At 43.8% G+C, this 14362-nt stretch overlaps 1 protein-coding gene across 2 annotated transcripts in view; it reads right to left on the reverse strand.

Moving 5' to 3' along the window:
• Nucleotides 1–97: 97 nt before the first annotated feature.
• Nucleotides 98–14362, reverse strand: part of TMEM231 (transmembrane protein 231) — an 18328-nt gene continuing 4063 nt past the window's right edge. Inside the window, exons 3-8 of one of the 2 annotated variants that reach the window (XM_034638217.1) lie at nucleotides 6314–6442; nucleotides 5843–5986; nucleotides 3889–3970; nucleotides 2380–2485; nucleotides 1963–2011; nucleotides 98–1860 (exon numbers count right to left, since the gene is read on the reverse strand). In XM_034638217.1, the coding sequence (XP_034494108.1) occupies nucleotides 1831–1860; nucleotides 1963–2011; nucleotides 2380–2485; nucleotides 3889–3970; nucleotides 5843–5986; nucleotides 6314–6442 (540 nt within the window). In that variant the 3' untranslated portion in view covers nucleotides 98–1830. Of the gene's footprint in view, nucleotides 2012–2379; nucleotides 2486–3888; nucleotides 3971–5842; nucleotides 5987–6313; nucleotides 6443–14362 lie in introns of both variants that reach the window. The other variant, XM_002927722.4, reaches the window with a different exon arrangement.

A 14362-nucleotide genomic window follows, 5' to 3' on the forward strand; every position in this document is an offset into this window, starting at 1 on the left:
TGGCAAGGCAAGGCCTCCGGTGAGTAACTCGGAGAAGTGCAACCGCTGCCCTCCCCGCCCCCTTTCCAAACTCTTCTTGAAAAAGCCACACGCAGCCTTCCATTTTCAATATTTTAATTAAAAAGGTACAAAACGTCACGGTTCTTTATACAAATTTTGCATTAAAATAATTTCACAAAATGCAGACCAGTGTTTATTCACATCTTTAGCTATCTTTCCATATTCGTTACCTTTTTGTGATTCAAACCAGAAACCGTTTTTTTTTTTTTTCATTTATATCCAAGAAAAAATGCTTAGGTATATAAACAGCTCTAGATATTAAAAGAAAAGGCAGAGGGGCCAGGGGTAAGCTATTTATGTGCTTGAATACTTCAAAAGAGCTGTTATTTTGGTCAGCTCTTATTTTGGTCAGCCTGAAAGAAAAGGTGCTTTGGAAATGAGAACTGAATCTCCAAGGTAAACTGAGGCATAAGTGAGGAGTGTGTTTGTGAGTGGGCATGACCTATGGATCACAGCAGGCGTGTCTCCAGTGCCAATGATATCTTGGGATCATAAAGTAGATCCATTTGTCCTTTGAGGACAGCTCTTCTATGCAGGCCAAGAATGGAGAACTCGTCTTCCATGTGCAAGAGAGGCCCATTTCAGCCATCCCATCCTGCAGACGCTCACTTAAGCAAGAACCTGCTAGACTGCTTGTCATTTTGCTAATGGCCAGGCCAGATAAGGTGGGCTGGCGATCATCCCTTCTATCCCCTCACTCACCTTCTGTGTCCATCCCAAAGCTGCTCACTCTGATGGCCACCCTGTTCCTTCATTAAGGGAAATACAAGTAGCTGCGTTTCCCGCAAGCCCTCCAAATACACTTTGTGGGGGTTGGCAGAGGGAGCAAATACCAACAACAGCTCCTCTGTCACCCATGTCCTTTTCAAGAAGGGGGAGGGCTGTCAAGGAGGAGAAGTGGCAAGTGTCCAGGCTGTTGGAGGAGGGCTGAGAGAAAGAGACTGTGGTTACCATCCTTACTTCCCCCACTGTTGCTGAGGGGATTGTGAACGAAACAGCAGTCTGGCTGAAGCCTGCTGTTCCAGCGGCACAGACAGGGCGAATGGCAGGGCAACAAGCCAGCCACAGCAGGGCAGGGATAAAGGGTCGCTCAGCTGAGCTGATGACAGACGACTGTCTGTTAGACTGAGGGCAGGTGGTCCTCGTGCCTGAGAGTCGCCCACCCGCACACGTGTGCGTGCATGTGCTCTCGAGCGCTCCCTTACTCTCGCTCCCATTCTCCCCTTCAAGGCCTCTCAGTGATGGAAACCAAAGTTCTGAATGGGAAATTTAGATGCTCAGGACTGGAAAGTGCTACTGATTTGCATATCTCTCTCAGGAGAGCCCTGAAAAAGAGTAAAGAGTGGTTTACAATAGTGGGAAGAAATGCATAGCATGTTTCTCAGTTCAAGAGAGGAAAAGTCTTTCCTTGACCAGAGATGGGACTCTTTCCAAGACTTCTGAACTAATTGTAGTTTTCTCCTGAAATTCAAGCCTAAGGCCAAAAAAAAAAAAAAAAAAGAAAGAAAAGAAAAAAAAAAAGCAGCAAATTATAGCCTTCGAGAACCCTTGGATGCTTCCACAAACTAGTCCCTGATGAGTTTGTAGGTGCTTAGAAGAAATGGATTTGTGTAGAGAAAAATGAGAAAGGATTGTCCTTTGTCTCTGATAGGAAAAACACACACACCGGCACCTGTCCTTGGGCTCTTTGCAAAAACTTCTTAAGATGGCAGTCTCAGAAGACAACAATGAGGTAGGCAGGATCCTGCTTAGTTCCCAGAAGCGGTCTTCTTATGATAAGTGCTCCTTATACACTTCTCCCTGGGGCATTACCATGACAGGGATTGTAGTCACCACCTGATTTTGAAACACAAATCTTTTGATTCTTTCAAACACCCAGAGGAAGATAAGCAGGATACTAACATACTGGATCCAGGCAAACTTGATCATTTCCCAGAATCCAGGTAGATATGTATAGACAGTTAAGGAGCCACAGATGGTATTTTCTAAGTGGAAGTTAAAACAAAGGCTTAGTTTAGACGGGAAATGGCAAAAATGTTTCAAATACTCTTAAGATAAAAAGGATGATAAAAGATTATTAAGGCATAAATATGGATGATTTTGACCTGGAAGAATTGCCCAGAAAGAAATATGAAGAGGAAATAAGTGATTTTTTCCCCCTAAATGAACAGCAGACGGAGTCATTTGAGTGGGGCCACAACACTGTAGCCATTCCTAGTCGAAGGCCTCCCACATCTGTTCCTTCTTCCTTCTTGGGATGATGGAGGAACCCTCCTTTTTCAAAACTGAGCTACTGTGGCTCTTTAACAGAAAGGATATGAAATGACTTCCATCGGGTATCGGATGACAGCGTGAATCACAAATGGAGCTTCGGCAGCCCTTCCCACCAGCCAGATGGGGTGGGGGTCTATCAGGACGGTGGTTACTGTAATACAAGCAGGAGTTAATCCATGAATGCTCTCTCAATAAAGTAATGAGGGCAAGAAAAGTACTCTTTAACCGCTCAGCAAATTCCACACGGCAGAACTTATTCCAAAGAAATGATTCAAAAGGAGAGAGAACTGATGTGCAAATCTGCTCACAAATTATTCATTAAAATACTTGTCAAAATATTTATGTTAGGGGGTGTCTGGGTGGCTCAGTTGGTTAAGCGTCTGCTCTTGGTTTAGGTCATGATCCTGGAGTCCTAGGATTGAGCCCCGCATCGGGCTCTCGGCTCAGCGGGTAGTCTGCTTCTCCCTCTGCCTCTCCCCCGCTCCATGCGCTCTCTTTCTCAAACAAATAAATAAAATCTTAAAAGAAAAATACAAAAAAAATCGGATCCTAAAATATTTCTAAACTATGATAAGAGCTGTATAAAAAAAATCTGCTATGGACAAAGACTAGAAGGAATAAAGAAAGAAAAGTTGTAGATGAGTGGTTTTTGTCTCAAAATACCATCAGGTTTGGAGTAATGCCACCAGTGTATTACCAAAAAATCAGGAAGAAATACTGGAATTGCAGTCCTCCTATTTGATAAATATGTATATATGGTATCCATGATGTCTGGTTGCCAAGTAATGCTTCAGATGCCTTTAGAGAAAACCTCAGACCACCAACCAGCCAAATGTGCTGAGTCAAGTACATTGGGCTGGCCTGACAGCCTTTCCTCCGTAAGGGACGGACACACACTGCCTTCAGCCAGAACCTTGGGCCCTCTGTTCTACCACAACTCTTATATGGGGTAAGTCACTCACATTCCTCGGTTCTACCTAAAAACTAGGGATAGCAATTTGTCTTTGGCTTCTTTTATAAGTGTGGTAGTGGGGACCTACTCAATTAGGCGTTTATATAAAAAAGGAAATCTATCAAGCCAGTGGTGGGATAAATATGGCACTTAATAAATACAGCACATAACTCAGCACTCACCTGCTGGACTCTAAGTGTAGTGGTATGGTATGGTGGGGTGGGGTGGGGTGGGGTGTGGGTCTTTAGATCAGGAGGGAAAGGACAAATCCCGGCAGCCTGTTCCCATCCCATTAATGAGTATTCACTAGTAGTGATATTTTCATCCTGACAAGGGCTCCGATTCTTTTTTTTTTTTAAGATTTTATTTATTGTCAAAGAGAGTGAGCATAAGCGGGGGAAAAGCAAGCTCACCACTGAGCAGAGAGCCTGATGTGGGACTAGATCTCAGGACCCCAGGATCATGACCTGAGCCGAAGGCAGAAGCTTAACCGACTGAGCCACCCAGGCGCCCCAAGGGCTCCAATTCGGTTTTTGTCCAATGGTCGCACTAACCTGGAAGGTCCTTGAGAAGTGGCTGAATGAACTATACCTATGACTCACCATTCCTTTCCTGGTAAGCAGCAACAATGCGGGTGAGGTCGTAGTCAGAGGCAAAAGGGCTGGTCCCGTTAATTACGGACACCTGGGAAATGGCAGGAGGCCGTGGAGTAAGCCCCCAGCCACTTCTCCACTCCTCTTTCCACCCCTCCGCCCACCCATGCTGATCTCAGGGACCACCCTTTTGTGCTTGGTGACCTACTCCAGCACCAGTAATCCTTTTTTCAAGGACGGATGGATGGTGACCACCCCTGCCCCTGCCCGCCTTGCAACAATTAAAAACATCTACATTCAGTCTTCCCTTAAAAAAAAAAAAGATTTATTTAGAGCGACAGAGAGCAGAAGCATGAGTGAAAAGGGCAGAGGGAGAGGGAGAGAGAACCTCAAGCACCCTCTGGGCTGAGCACGGAGTCCAACACGGGGCTCGATCTCGTGACCCTGAGATCACGACCTGAGCCAAAACCAAAAGTTGGATGCTCAACCCAGGCACCCGTAAGTCTCCCATTTTACAGGGATGGAAAAAGGGGTCAATATCCACCTTTAACAGGGTTTTACTTATAAAACACCCCTCTCTATACCAAGGGGAGCAAAAATTTCTTTAATTTTTTTAAGGAGACCATATTTTCAACTCCTTTGTCTTTTTCCTTCTCTTTCTTGGATGCTCTGTAATTTATCTCTTTTAAATGTAGAGATGAAAATAGGATAAAGTGCAAATAATAAGCATATAATCTTTTGAAGAAGGAAACGATATCCTGCCTTGTAAATATCACATTCCTGTTGATAAAATCTAATATATAAACGTTCAAATAAAAAGTTTATATCTTACAGTGTCCTTCCTTTTTGTGTAAACTTATACTGACTACAGGTAGAGGGACCTAAATCTGTTTATCTGGAACAGTCCTGGTTTATGCCTGTAGTAACTGATAATATCACTCTTTCATTTTCAAAAGTAGCCCCCCCCAACTCATGGGCTCTCTTGGGATAAAAGAAAGGTTAGTGATGAGTGACCACAAGCACGAGTTCCGGCACTGGACAGACGATTTATGGCTCTGTTACCTTCAAGTGCCAGGACTTTGGGAAAATTACTTAATCTCTGTCTGCCTCAGTTTCCTTATGTGTAAAACAAGAGTTCCTTCTTTCAACACGTCTGAGTGCTTACAATGTGCCAGGCCCTGTTTTAGACTCCGGGGTGACAGTGGAGAAGACGTCAGTGCTTTTAGCACTGGGGGAGACAGTAAGCAAACAAACCGAAAACTTATCTTTACCATTTCCAGTAGAAGTAAGGAAAATCAATCTGGATGAAGGATGATGGGCAGGGAGGAGAATACTCTTTAGAAAGAAGCATCAGGAAAGGACTATGTTCAGGGACATTTAGACAGGGACCCGAGCAGAATGGGAGAACAAGCTATGTGGATACGTGGCAGAGGGAAGTCCAACGGCAAAAACTCGGGGGGGCAGGAGCTGCTCTGTGGGTTTGAGGAGCAGCAAAAGGTCTGGTTTGGCTCGAAAGGAGCATGGGGGCCCGTGACAGGATGAGCGGCTGGAGAGCTGGGGAATGACAGGAGCCGGCATCTCTGAGGCAGCCATGACGGCCGAATGAGATGACAAATCCCTACCCCTTCACTCGGGGCTGGCATGCGTGACATGCTTAGTGAGCAGAGGTGACTTATGACTTCCCCAGTGTTACACATAAGCCACGTGTGTGCGCGCACAGGCGCACCCGCAAACAATAAAAAATTCAGTTCTTCAAGACAGGTTTTTGTTCTCTTTTTAGATGCAAATGCAGGTGTATCTGTCTCTGTATTTGGAAAGAATTCATGGCAAGAATTCCTCAGAAATCCTCTTCTGTGCCACCCACAGAAAAATGCTATTTCCAACTTTCACACCTCCCTTTTCAAAGAGCCTGATGAACAGTAACATAGAGAAACGAGAGATGGACAGTTCGGAGCCTCCTTACGTTGTATCGGACATCGAGGCCACCGCAGCTCAGGGGCTGCTTCTGCTGCAGCCTCAGGTCCCCGTTCACAGACAGCTGGGACCCTGGAACGGCGAAGGAGGACTGGAGAAACGCCATGCTCTGCATCACGAACGTGGACATCCTCTGAAATCATTAGAAGGAGAGACAGTTTCGGGCAGATCTGAAGGCTCTGGGTCCTCGGCACCCCCCGTCTGTGGTGGCAGCCTCTTAGTCCCTCCAACCCCCGGCTGGCCATGCAGGAAGCTCTCTGCCCGAACCCTCTGAGCTATCAATAGCTCAAATTCATTAATACGGCCCCAACGAGAAACGTGCCATTTGCCTCCATTAAATCCCGAACTACACCTCAGAGGAGAGCCTTCTGCAGCGTGGGTTTTCCTAGGAATCAGGCAGGGCTCAGTTCTATGAAAGCACAGAAAGGAGGGGAGGGGCTCCCCTAAGGAACCGACTCACGTGCAATTGGTAGGAGAAAGTCAAGATCAGCTGCACACCGAGAACGTGCTCCGTGGACTGCAGGGGAAGCTCTAGTTTAAAATGTAACATATCCATTTTCCCATCCTGGTTCCTGTCTTCTTCTCGAGTCTAGGAAACCCAAAGACAGCCAGTGGTCCTGGTCCTTAACACATCTGGGAAGAATCCGTGTCCCTGCCATAACACAATGACCCACTGTTCTGCTATACACGGGATTTAGCTCCCTCACCGGAAGAAAAAAGGAAGATAAATAGGTATAAGGGGATCAGTAGAGGGGAAAGAGACCCGAAGTGCTGGCCCCTTCACACTCACACTTTGCTTCTCAAATATTCAAGGGCCACATTGAATATTTGAATTCAATGTGAATTGAATTGAATTGAATATGCTGGCCCCTTCACACTCACACTTTGCTTCTCAAATATTCAAGGGCCACATTGAACAGGAACACCCGGATGGGATTTTGTTGTTGTTGTCTCCTTTGATCTTTTTAGTTTTGTTGCTGGTGTTTCCTTTTTTTTCTTTAGAAACACGTCTGAGTTTGGACGGAATATTTAAATAGCATGTTAGAATTGACTTCTTCTCCAGGAGTCCTTTTTTTTTTTTTTTTTAAATAGAAAAGAAACGGATCCTCATCATTATGCATTCATTCCCCAAACAGACTCAGGAGAAAAACACCAAACTCTATTTATACTTTTTTCAACCACAAGTGTCTTTGCTTCAGACTATCGATATTGGAAGTCACTCTTATCATTGCTGTCAGGGCTTGAAAGCCTCCTGCATCTTTCAGTGCCAATCAATAGAATGAAAAAGGAAGCTAAAATAATCAGCAAATCATTAAAACTACACAGTTTATAAATTATGGACATGAAAGTAGGGAAAACAGAGATCTAAGGAGGGAAAAAGACAAATGACAGCTCATAAAAAAACACCAGAATCCAGTCTTGCCGCCCATAGTCTGAACTTATGCTGATCCTAAAATGACTAACAGGAAAGCTGACACTGAAATAGGATCACTGGGGACATGATTCCTTGAGACAGCTCTGGATCTTGTTGCTACAAGCGATCCTTTTCCCCTGTAGGTTCCCAGAAGGATTCTACCATGGCATATCAACATTCCCACTGGCATGCTCCGGGAACAGATTCCTTTTGCTTTCCGCTGTCATTATTATGTGAGGAAGAGATTCTTGGTTCTTTTTCAGGCTCCTAAGGTTGATTGAGATGAAGCTATCTCAGTTTTCAGAACCTTTCAATCATGTCTTTCCTTCAGACAATAATGTCCTTATCCTAGGCCTTGTTATAGAGAAACCTACCCTTTCTCTTCTGTTGAATTCTGTTTTCTCTGTCCTGTTCCATCAGCTTCACAGGTGTAGGGGAGGGCTATCTGTTACCAGGGCTGACGATCAAGTTACTGAGGCAATTACGTATTAGCAATTATGAGTAGCACGGAAAAGAGGCTGCCTTGTCTTCCTGTGAATTTTCTTCAGTTGGGAAGACTTGCAAGACAAAGTCGGATTCACTCTCTGTAGTAGACCCGTACCTTCTGGATCTTTAGGGTTAGAGAGGAAGACAAAGATCAAGTGTCTCAATTTGCGAGACAGGATACTGGCTGGGCGGAATTGCCAGAAGGATCCAGACCCCAACACAGTGTGAGAGGGAGAAAAATGCATTTTTTCATTGGATCTTTACAATAAAGCCTGAGCTAAGCAAAGCAAGTATTATCCCCACTGTACAGATGAGAAAACTGAGGTTCAGGGAGATTGATGGATTTATTGGGTGTGGCTAGTAATGGTAAAGATTTGAAACCATGTCTGACTTCAAATCTGGTCCTCTTTCCAGGACTAAAATGTCCAGACTTAAAAAACAAAACCAAGAGGGGCGCCTGGGTGGCACAGCGGTTAAGCGTCTGCCTTCGGCTCAGGGCGTGATCCCGGCGTTATGGGATCGAGCCCCACATCAGGCTCCTCCACTATGAGCCTGCTTCTTCCTCTCCCACTCCCCCTGCTTGTGTTCCCTCTCTCTCTGGCTGTCTCTCTCTCTGTCAAACAAATAAATAAAATCTTAAAAAAAAAAAACAAAAAACAACAACAAAACCAAAACCAAAAAAAAAAAAAACCCTCAAGGAGAAAATGGTGGCTTTAAGATAAATCTTTTTGCAAAGAGCCGCATCAAAAGTTTGAAAGCACGTCAGTACACTGTTCGTGCACACATTTTTACTCCATGTTCACACAGGATAGAAACCTGGCACAGCACCATAATTAGTGTCTGCTTGTTAAATTCACTCATTCTTCTGTCAAGTATTTTTTTTTTAGGGGTCTACTATGTGATAAGGGAACAGAAGGCAAGCTGAAGACAAAGCAGAAGCTGACACCCTGCACCCCCCTCCCCCATGGGATGTATGTGACATTCCTCAGGCACTCCTGGCTGCCCTAAAGGACAAAGAAACAGTCCTTACTACCTACAGCCCATTTGACAAGTCCTTGAAACAGGCACAGTGACATTCCTCTAGGAATTCAGCTGCCTGGATGTTAATACTTTGCTAAGGGCAAAAGGCAGCCCTAGCCTGACCCCTTTCCCTCCACCAAGATCCTGTAAGTCTACTTTAATGTACAAAAATTCCTTTGAAAACTTTATCTCTAACCCCCCCACCAAGATACATGTTGGCACTCATCCCCCAAGCATATGGCCCACCGATATACATCTGAAGGGTCTCGTGACTCAGGTTTTATTAGACAGTAATAAATGACCTTTTCCCAACAACAGCTAGCCCCCCCCCAAGGTCCTGGAAACCTTGCTTCCAAAATTCCTTAGACACTTATGCTATCCCTAACCCCCTCCCAACTTGAGGGTATATAATGGGCCATTCCTCACAACCCTGGGGCAGCAGCTTTCTGCCCACGGGTCCTGTCCCCGTGCTTTAATAAACCACCATTTTGCACCAAAGATGCCTCAAGAATTCTTTCTTGGTCACCAGCTCCGGACTCAACCCCACTGAACCTCACTTATATTCCCCAACCTCATCACTATGTGCCAGGCACTGTCAGGTGCTGGAAATATAATGGCAAACAAAATAGACAAACTCCTTACCCTAATCAGGCTTACATTCCCAGCCAGGGAGGCAGAAAATAAATCAATAAACAAATAAATGTGGTAAGAACCACAAAGAGAAATGAAGCAGGCTTTAATTACAGAATGACAGGGTAGGATTTCACAGCCATTTTTATGGAAAATATTAAGGAAATCTGACTGTGGGAGGCCAGAATGAAGTGAGGTGGAGAGGCACAGAAATATCTAGGGGAAGGATGATCCCTGCTGACAAACTGCACCTGCTCTGCACTCTACATGAAGTGGGTCAGTGCTTACGGGAGCAACGAGGCCAGTGCAGCTGAGTGAGTGAGAAGGAGGGAGGTGGTCTCTTGCTCGTGCTCTCTTGCATAAAATCTTTAATCTAAAAAAATAAGATTTTATTTACTTATTTGAGAGAGAGAATGAGAGTACAAGAGGGGGGAGAGGGAGAGGGAGAAGCAGGCTCCCCACTGAGCAGGGAGCCCCAACGAGGGCCTTGATCCCAGGACCCCGGGATGATGATCCAAGCCGAAGACAGACACTTAACCAATTGAGCCACCCAGGGCCCCACAGCAGCTATTTTAAGATACCCAGAGAGGACACACTGTGACTTCAGAGATGTGAAAACTGTATCTCAGACATTACGATGCTCTCCACTCATTTTCCTGCACCTCCTATTGCCTTCAGACCCCATAGGCTCTGGGTCCACACATGCCTTAAAGAGCTAAGTGAGGCTCGTTGAAGGGAGAGTTCACCCTGTGCTTGTTTCTTCTGTCCTTAACAACAATAGCAACAAGAAACTCGGACTTATAGAGCATTAAAACCACAGGGACTTTAGAGACACCGTCCAAGGTGAGCTGACCAAAGAAGAAGCAAGGCCATTTCTGGCTTCTGAGCCATTTTCCCAAATTAGCAATCACAAAACCGCCCCCCAGCATTTGGTCAAACCTTGACCTGAAACCACTGCTTCTCCAGTCTCCCGCGCAGTTTCTCAGACAGGCCGTAGTTAGTCTAGCTTTACCTTGGGAGTTGGGAAAAAAAGTATTTTGTTGCAATAAGGGTTAAGAGTATATGATACAGGGATGCCTGGGTGGCTCAGCCGTTAAGTGTCTGCCTTTGGCTCAGGTCATGATCCAAAGGTTCTGGGATTGAGCCCCACATCAGGCTCCCTGCTCAGCGGGGAGCCTGCTTCTCCCTCTCCGACTCCCCTTGCTTGTGTTCCCTCTCTCTCTGTCTCTCTCTGTCAAATAAATAAAATAAATAAAATAAAATAAAAAGAGTATATGATACAGAATGACACTTGTGTAGCAGTCTTGACTATTTGGTTAACAACAAAGCAAATGAGCGTATTGTGTAAGACAAATCACAGACCTGTACCCCTGAAACAAATAATACAATATATATTTTTTAAAAAAAACTAAGCAAACGATATCACTTCTCTGAATCTTGGTTTCTTTAACCGTAAAACAGGGGTATAACCTCTACATCACATGGTTACTTTAAGGATTAAAGACGTAATGTACGTAAAAAAAAAAAAAAATTAAGAGTTAACACTTAGTGATTATCACAGGCCAAGTACTATGTAAAGGACTTTAAATGTATTATCTAATGATGAAATGCTAAGCATATGCCTAAAACATAGTAAATCAACAGTAATTTTTATTCTATGGCTCATAAGTATATCACCAGGGGATCACCTACCTGCTTTAAAACAAAACTGAGACATAATTCACATACCATTAAATTACCTAAAATATAGAGTTTGGTAGATTTTAGGATAGTCATGAAGTTGTGCAGCTATCACCCCTACCTAATTCCAATTTCAAAATGTTTTCATCATCCAAAACAGAAACCCTATGCCCATTAGCAGCCACTACCCGTCTCTCCCCACCCCACATTCCCCCAGCCCCTGGAGCCCCTACGTTCTGATCTCTACAGATGGGACTCTTCTGAACATTTCATATAGATGCAATCAGACACTGTGCTGTCTTGTGGCTGGATCCTTTCACTTAGCATGTTTTCAAGATTCGTCCATGCTGTAGCATATATCATGACTCCATTCCTTTTGGTGGCTGAATAACATTCCGTTATATGGCTACAACACATTTTGTTTATCCGTTCATTTGCTGATAGACATTTGGGTTGTTTCCCCTTTTTTGCTATTAGGAATAAAGCTGCTATGAACACTTGTGTATGAGTTTTTGTGTAGACATAACTCAATTCTCTTGGTTACACATATACCTAGGAGTGGAGGTGCTGGGAAATACGGTAATTCTACGTTTTACCTTTTGAGGAACTGCAAACTATTTTCCAAAGCTGCCCTGTCATTTTACATACCTACCTGCTTTTAAATTTTTATTTTTTGGTTTGTTTTTGCCTTACTTGGGCCCTTCCCTTTCTAAATTTTCCTTTAAAAATTATTGTCATTATGGGGCACCCAGGTGGTGCAATCGGTTGAGCGTCTGACTCTTGGTTTCACTCAGGTCATGATCTCAGGGTTGCCAGATCGAGCCTTGCATGGGGCTCCATGGCTCGGTGGGGAGTGTGCTTGAGATTCTCTCTCTCCCTCTGCCCTTCTCCCTGCTGATGTACTCTCTCTCTCTAAAATGAATAAATAAATCTTTAAAAATTGTCACTATGATCTAAAAATCTTGAACATATATTGTTTTCATGATACAAAATTTAAAAGGTACAAAAGGATATAGAGTAAAAAAAGCTTCTCTCCCACCCTAACCTCAGCCACTTAGTTCCCTCCCCAGAGCAATCAGTGTTGTCTTTTGAATCCTTCCAGAGTGAGTAAGAGCATTCATGTACGTTTATGTATACACACCCAAACACATATTCTTTGATATTTTTTTCTATTTTTATGTGAAAGGAAGCATATTATATACGATTTTTGTTTTTTCTACTTATCAATTTCTTTTGGAGGTAATTCCACATCAATATATAGAGATCTGCTTTATTTAAAAAAAAAGATAGCTGTGCAACATTCCACTGGGTTTATGTACCACAATCTCTCTCTCTCTCTTTTTTTTTTTAAATAATTTTATTTAGTTATTTGACAGAGAGAGACAGCCAGTGAGAGAGGGAACACAGCAGGGGGAGTGGGAGAGGAAGAAGCAGGCTCCCAGCGGGGAACCCGATATGGGGCTCGATCCCATAACGCTGGGATCACGCCCTGAGCCGAAGGCAGACGCTTAACGACTGCGCCTCCCAGGCGCCCCATGTACCACAATTTCTCTGATGAGTCTTCTATTACTACATGGTTGGTTGCCTTATTACAATGCTGCAACATGCAACTTTCTATGTATGTCATTTCACGTGTGTGCACAAACCGTAGGATACCTTACTAGAAGTGGAAGCAGGCACATGCATTTGTAATTCTGATAAATATGGACAAATATTGGGGCACCTGGGTGGCTCAGTCAGTTAAGCGTCTGCTTTCAGCTCAGGTCATGACCCTGGAGTCCTGGGATAGAGTCCTGTGATGACGGGCTCTCTGCTCAGCAGTGAGAGATTAAAAAAAGGCATCTCAATATATTCTTTGCATTCCTCTAAACATGAGTGACTTCCTATGTTTAAGAGTCACATGTGTTTCTTCTCCTTTGAACTGTTTACATACTTTGCCCGTTTTTCTATTAGGTGGTTAGTCTTTTATTTATAGATCTATAGGCACTTTCTGTTAGGAAAATGAGTTTTTTACAAGTGGTACAAATGATAAAACTTTTTTCCTAGTTGTATTAGTGTTTTGATTGTGCTTATGGTTTTAACATGCCAATAATTTTTTTCAAGATTTTATTTATTTATTTGAGAGAGTGTGTGTGCGTGTGTGCACAAGCGGGGCGATGAGCAGAGAGACACGCAGATTCCCCACTGAGAGGGGAGCCTGAAGCAGGGCTCGATCCCAGGAACCTGAGATCATGATGTGGGCCAAAATCAGATGCTTAACTGACTGAGCCACGCAGGTGCCCCTATTCCATATTTTAAATTGAATCTTGATCTATCCGGACGTTAATTCTGGCGTACAGTCTGAACACTGGCTTCATTTTAACTTTTTCCAGATGGTTTCCCAGTTGTCCCTATACCATTTTATTGTATAAGTCATCTTTCACCACTGATTTAAAATGCCAACTTCAGGGGCGCCTGGGTGGCACAGCGGTTAAACGTCTGCCTTCGGCTCAGGGCGTGATCCCGGCGTTATGGGATCGAGCCCCACATCAGGCTCCTCTGCTATGAGCCTGCTTCTTTCTCTCCCACTCCCCCTGCTTGTGTTCCCTCTCTCGCTGGCTGTCTCTATCCCTGTCAAATAAATAAATAAAATCTTTAAAAAAAAAAATAAATAAAAAAAAAAAATAAAATGCCAACTTCATCTTATTTAAGTCCTTTTCTATACTTTTTATGCAAGTCCCCCAAGCCACACTGCTTTATTTATTATGGGTTTAAGGTATAGTTTAATATCTGGGAGAGCTATTCTCCTCTTACCCTTCTCTTTCTCCTAGAATATCTCCTTCTTTTTCCATATGGCAGTCTGTCCCCCCAAACTGTCATGTTTTCACCGAGAATGCATTAAAATTATAAATCAACCAAGGGAGAAGAGATAGCTCTATGATGTTGAATTCTCCTACCCAAGAATATGACAGAGTATCATTTTTTATCTACTTTGTGTCATTCGTCAGTCTACTTAAAGTTTTACTCATACAGATCTTGCACATTTCTTTTTCTAAATATTTATTTATATTCATTCATTCATTCATTCATTCATTCATTCATTCATTCATTCATAAAGTAGGTTCCATGCCCAGCCTGAAGCCCAATGCTGGGTTGAACTCACAACCGTGAGATCAAGACCTGAGCTGAATCAAGAGTTGGATGCTTGGGGCGCCTGGGTGGCACAGCGGTTAAGCGTATGCCTTCGGCTCAGGGCGTGATCCCGGCGTTATGGGATCGAGCCCCCACATCAGGCTCCTC

This window comes from Ailuropoda melanoleuca, chromosome 12, assembly GCF_002007445.2.
Source record: "Ailuropoda melanoleuca isolate Jingjing chromosome 12, ASM200744v2, whole genome shotgun sequence".
In the NCBI taxonomy this organism is placed as follows: Eukaryota; Metazoa; Chordata; class Mammalia; order Carnivora; family Ursidae; genus Ailuropoda; species Ailuropoda melanoleuca.